The sequence below is a fragment of the Propithecus coquereli genome, unplaced genomic scaffold, assembly GCF_000956105.1.
Source record: "Propithecus coquereli isolate 6110/MARCELLA unplaced genomic scaffold, Pcoq_1.0 Scaffold5, whole genome shotgun sequence".
Taxonomy (NCBI): domain Eukaryota; kingdom Metazoa; phylum Chordata; class Mammalia; order Primates; family Indriidae; genus Propithecus; species Propithecus coquereli.
The window spans coordinates 9,860,256-9,864,903 of NW_012150840.1; the positions used below are offsets into that span (position 1 = coordinate 9,860,256).

A 4,648-nucleotide genomic window follows, 5' to 3' on the forward strand; every position below is an offset into this window, starting at 1 on the left:
AAAAAAAAAAAGTAAAGATCTGCAACAAGTAACAGTATATATAATTAATGTTTGAAATACTCAACAAATGTGGCCGGTCCTCAGTATCTACTTTCCCTGCTCAAAATTAACAATTCAAAAAATCTAAAGGAAAAAGCAAACCCAGTTCCTCAATGAAAAATTTTTAAAAGTGAATGTCAGGGGAAAAAAATAACTCAGTGATTTCTACTTTTTGATTAGTGTTAAACTCACCTTCCATGCACTCATTCACAGATTCATAGTCAGCGTAAGTTCTGCCTTCTGGCCTCTTGGTAGGCTGTACCAGCAAAATGGTGTGAGACTGCAGGAGGAAATCAGGATTTCAATATAAGTTTCTAACTGATAGTTGAGGAATTCATAGTATGATACAAAATCCCCATTTGTGACACAATAGTTAGTTATTAAAACATAATTAGGGGTGTCCTTCCTACAATGTTTATCCCTTTGCCCAAGTGTGGAATCTAGCTGGATTCGAGACTCCTCTGTAAAGCCTCCCTTAGCCTTGCAGTCCTTCAAGACTGCGTTCTCAAACTCCTACTGCACTTACTGCTTACCAGTACTCAGCACAAGCTACCTTGTACTATTTTTTTTTTAAATCCTTTCCTACCAAATAGATTATAAACCTGCTTAAGATTTTCTGTCTCCACTGATCACTTTCTATCTCTAGCTCTATTAAGTCCCTAATAAAAACTCAGATGGGGTGATGAAAGGAAAGAAAAAGGGAAACACTATAATCATTGCAAGCACCATATCAACCTATGTTCTTTTTCCAACCTTTGCATAAAAGCAAAGTCACAATTTGTCCAGAAGTTAGACTCTTGGCAATAAGGCATAAATTAGCAACATAAAATTAATATATATAGTTAATATTGCTCTAAAGAGTTCATTAAACTATTCACCTAGTAGATAACTTGCCTTAAAGGGCTATCCCATACCAAAATCACACAAACACTAAAATCACACAAAATGGTTAGATGATCACACCACAAGAAATGTGAATATGCCTGAAAAACAGCAGATACACTTGTCTTCCATCACACGCTCACTGGGGAGATGTTTTCACTAGTAGGTGAAGCTCAGGGTTTCTCAGCCTTAGCATTATTATACTTGGGGCTGGATGATTTTTTGTTATGGAAACTGTCCTGTGCATTGTAGGATGTTTAGCAACAGCCCTGGCTGCTACCCGTGAGATTAACATCCCCTCTCACAAGTTGTGACAATCAAAAATGTCTCTGGACATTGCCGTATATTCCTTGGGGAGCACAATGTCAACTGGCTAAAAATCACGGGCCTATTGAAATTATGCCCCCACCAATTTTTTGCCACATGTATAAGAATGACTAATTAAATGCAAGCATGATACAACTCAATGTAAACCCAATCCCAAATCAAACTATTCACATATTTTTCTTGTCTTCTGCTATGCTAGTATTTTTCAGCCAAAAAACAAAAAACAAAAATCTCATGACAGCACATCATTTGAAATGAGACTTTTTAACCATCAACAAACTGTAACTGAAATAGCCAAAGCCTAGACTTTCTGAATAAACAATGACACTATATGCAAAGCAAAGAGTTACCGTGCTTCTCCCTACCTATCAAGAACTAAGTCATTTCCACTAAACGTTTGAGAGGGTTTGAGATAAAAATAGAACTTGCTGACAACAGATAAAGGTAACTCTCACCTGTGTGTGACCTGAACACAGTCAAAGCCTTTATTAGTGATCAAAAGCCAGAGAAAGCATAATATTAATTTGTTATACAGTTTTTATAAGCCAGCCACTCAAAAAAAGCAGTTTCAATGAGTCATCTGTTGAGAAAAAAATTTTATAGAAACCACACTAGCATTTTTGCAATAGAGCTTGTCTTATATACTAGCAATACCAGTTTCTACCATATTAATTTTATTCTTATTCTAATAAAAAATTTTTTTCTTTTTTTCCCTCCCCTCCCTCCCTCTAATGAAAATTAAAGGACTAATTTATTTGAAAGGGTAACATACAGAAATGGCTACACAGTATGTTGCTTTTTATATCTAATCTTAAAATGAAACTAAGGGCAAAGTTTACTATTTTCAATACTTACTGCTGAAAGACAAGGATTAAAAACACTAAGAACACGACATGACTAAATTTTAAAAACTGCAGTCAAAACAGTTATCATTTTTAAGTGGCAGTGCTTTCCTGTTACCAATTTTTTAACGATCGTAATACCTCCCAAATCAGTTTTGGTCACTTTCCTCTTACTGGAAGACCCTGGTCAGATTGTAAGGGACTCAAACCCTGAGTTGGGCCTATTTTTTCTGGGCCTCCAGCTCCAAAGAATATAAATAAGGGTAAGAACAGGATTGAGAGCTGAGGGAAACACCAAAGAGGCACCTTGCGGGGGGGGTCTTAAAAAAAAGGGGGGAGGAAGGGTACAAAGAGGGGAAAATGGCTGAGCACAGTAAAAGAAAAAGGAATAGCTGCGAAAGCACACTAGAGGCAAATACGGCCCTTCCTGGACCACATGCTAGGTACACTAAGTTCAATCTGTCAGATTCGATACAAGGTTTGTTAGACATCCCTTGGCCATTGTTCCTACAGTAGGCTAGAGCGTTTGGAGGGAAAAAGCACCATCCCCACACCTCCCTCCATCAATCAGCAATCGGGAGAAAGCGCATCCTCAGGCCGACTGCACACCTAGCCCGAGTCAGCAGGCGGGCGCGCAATCGTAGGGCGGACCCGGGCTCCGGGGCCTAGAGTCAGGCCCGGCGTTTCCGCGGCGGGAAGGATTGACCCACGAGCTGGAGGGGCGGGAAGCAGCACGCTCGCGCCGCATGGGGGTGGGAATAGGAAGATATAAGGGGCTAAGGGCGCCCTGGAGGCTGGGAGCTCGGGTAGCCGCTGAGACCCTTTCTCACCATCGCGCCAAATTCTCTTTGCTGCAGCCTTTACCGACACCGCCGCCGCTACACGAGCTTAGCCGCAACGCCGCCAACAGCCAATCCCCGCGAGAGGAGCCGCCGGAAGTCGTCGGAAGCGCGACGCGAAAGGGCTCTTTGGACCATAGAGATGTACCCGCTTCCGGCAGCTAGAGCAGCTGCTGACTCTGTTTCAGCCATCTTGGGTAAGGGCAATAAGCTAGGGTAAGGGACATTTTCGGAGCTTTAGAAAGGATTATTTTTTTCAAGACGCTTTCTTCCGAACCTTCGTTATTGCGTATATGGCTAACGTGACGACTGGTATAGACAGTGACACCAATCATCTTTTATTAGCCCTAGTCAAAAATGGCGGCCGTATAAGTATCCCGGGCCATAGGTCGGTTGTAACCCGGAAGTGCCCTTCTAAAGGCGGGGGCGGTGAGACAATCCGGAAGTGGATGTAATGAGGAGGTGCCACTTGGCGGCCATGGCAGCTGTAGTATCTGCGACTCCGGGTCAAGGCCCGGCGGAGTGGAGTATCATGGGCAGTACGGGGTGTAGGGCAGAGACAGCTTTATATCAGCTTTGTTGCTGAGCCCGTAGGATCCATTGTTAGAGACCTGCAGGACTCCTTTCTCCATCCTAGACTCGGAGGGGAGTTTGCCGGGACTGGTGGGCTGGTCCGTGCTCTGGGGGCGTGGATCACCAGCGGAGCCGTCTCAGGTAGACAGCAGCGCGGAGAGAACTAACAGGTTCGCTTGGGTTTTCTTCCTTTTCCTACTGCCGACTGGGACGTTGTGCCACCCTCATTACGACGGTTGAAGAAATTGCTCATTCGCACATTTTCCCCATTGACTTTTCCCATCTGGGTTAACTCACGAGAATCCAGTGACTGGCATTTGAGAACCCAGGGTCTGGGACCTAAGATTACTGAAAGATTTCTCTGGTGCTAATATCAGCAAAAAGGGGCTGTTTCCAGGTACGTGGAAGAGAAGGTGCCTCGTTAACAAATCTGCTGTGGGGAGAGGCCGAAAGAGCTGGAAAGACCACTTGTTCTCTTGGAACCACCACACGTGTTTGAAGAACCGAAGCACCTTTTGAAGCCACTAGAAATTGGTAATCTGGTGGAGAGGCCAGAATGGATGATTTCATCTCCATCAGTCTGCTGTCTCTGGCTATGTTGGTGGGATGTTACGTGGCTGGAACCATTCCCTTGGCTGTTAACTTCTCAGAGGTAAGAAATGTTCAATTTTCTGTCAGCTGTCAGGATGGCTGCTAGGAAGTAGTGGTAGTTGCAAAGGGAAGCTGTTTCCCTGGTTAAACCCGGAGCTAAAAATCTCATTAAGGAAGACTATCTTTTAAAAAGATACATAACGTTTAATAGGAGAAACAAACTTCACATTCAGCAATAGAATTCTTAACCTGGGGTGGGTGGATATTCCACTGAAGATCCTGGAGTAGTCTGAAACCCCTGAAATTGCATACCAAAATTTGGGTCTCTGTGAATTTTCCTGGAGAGAGGCACCATAATATTTCTTTTGATTCACAGAAGTTTCAAGGAATCAAGGTTCTAGATTGATATCAAGAAAATAAATGGAGAATGTTATTTGTCCATATGAGTTGAAATCAATATAATTTCTCTTTGAGAAAATGAAGCATATCTTTTTGACAAAAGCTAAGGGTTTTTTTTGTTTGTTTTTTTGTGCTTTTTTTTTGGATGCCTGCACT

General features: G+C 42.8%; 2 protein-coding genes across 2 annotated transcripts in view; one reads left to right on the forward strand and one right to left on the reverse strand.

Annotated features, from left to right (window-relative positions):
• Window positions 1-3,041, reverse strand: part of ERH (enhancer of rudimentary homolog (Drosophila)) — a 42,908-nt gene extending 39,867 nt beyond the window's left edge. The window contains exons 1-2 of the mRNA XM_012656044.1: window positions 2,921-3,041; window positions 209-319 (exon numbers count right to left, since the gene is read on the reverse strand). Coding sequence (XP_012511498.1) covers window positions 209-319; window positions 2,921-2,923 — 114 coding nt within the window. The 5' untranslated portion in view covers window positions 2,924-3,041. The remainder of the gene's footprint in view (window positions 1-208; window positions 320-2,920) is intronic.
• A 320-nt stretch (window positions 3,042-3,361) lies between these two features.
• The window catches only part of SLC39A9 (solute carrier family 39, member 9), a 77,666-nt gene continuing 76,379 nt past the window's right edge, over window positions 3,362-4,648 (forward strand). Inside the window, exon 1 of the mRNA XM_012656230.1 lies at window positions 3,362-4,154. Coding sequence (XP_012511684.1) covers window positions 4,059-4,154 — 96 coding nt within the window. The 5' untranslated portion in view covers window positions 3,362-4,058. The remainder of the gene's footprint in view (window positions 4,155-4,648) is intronic.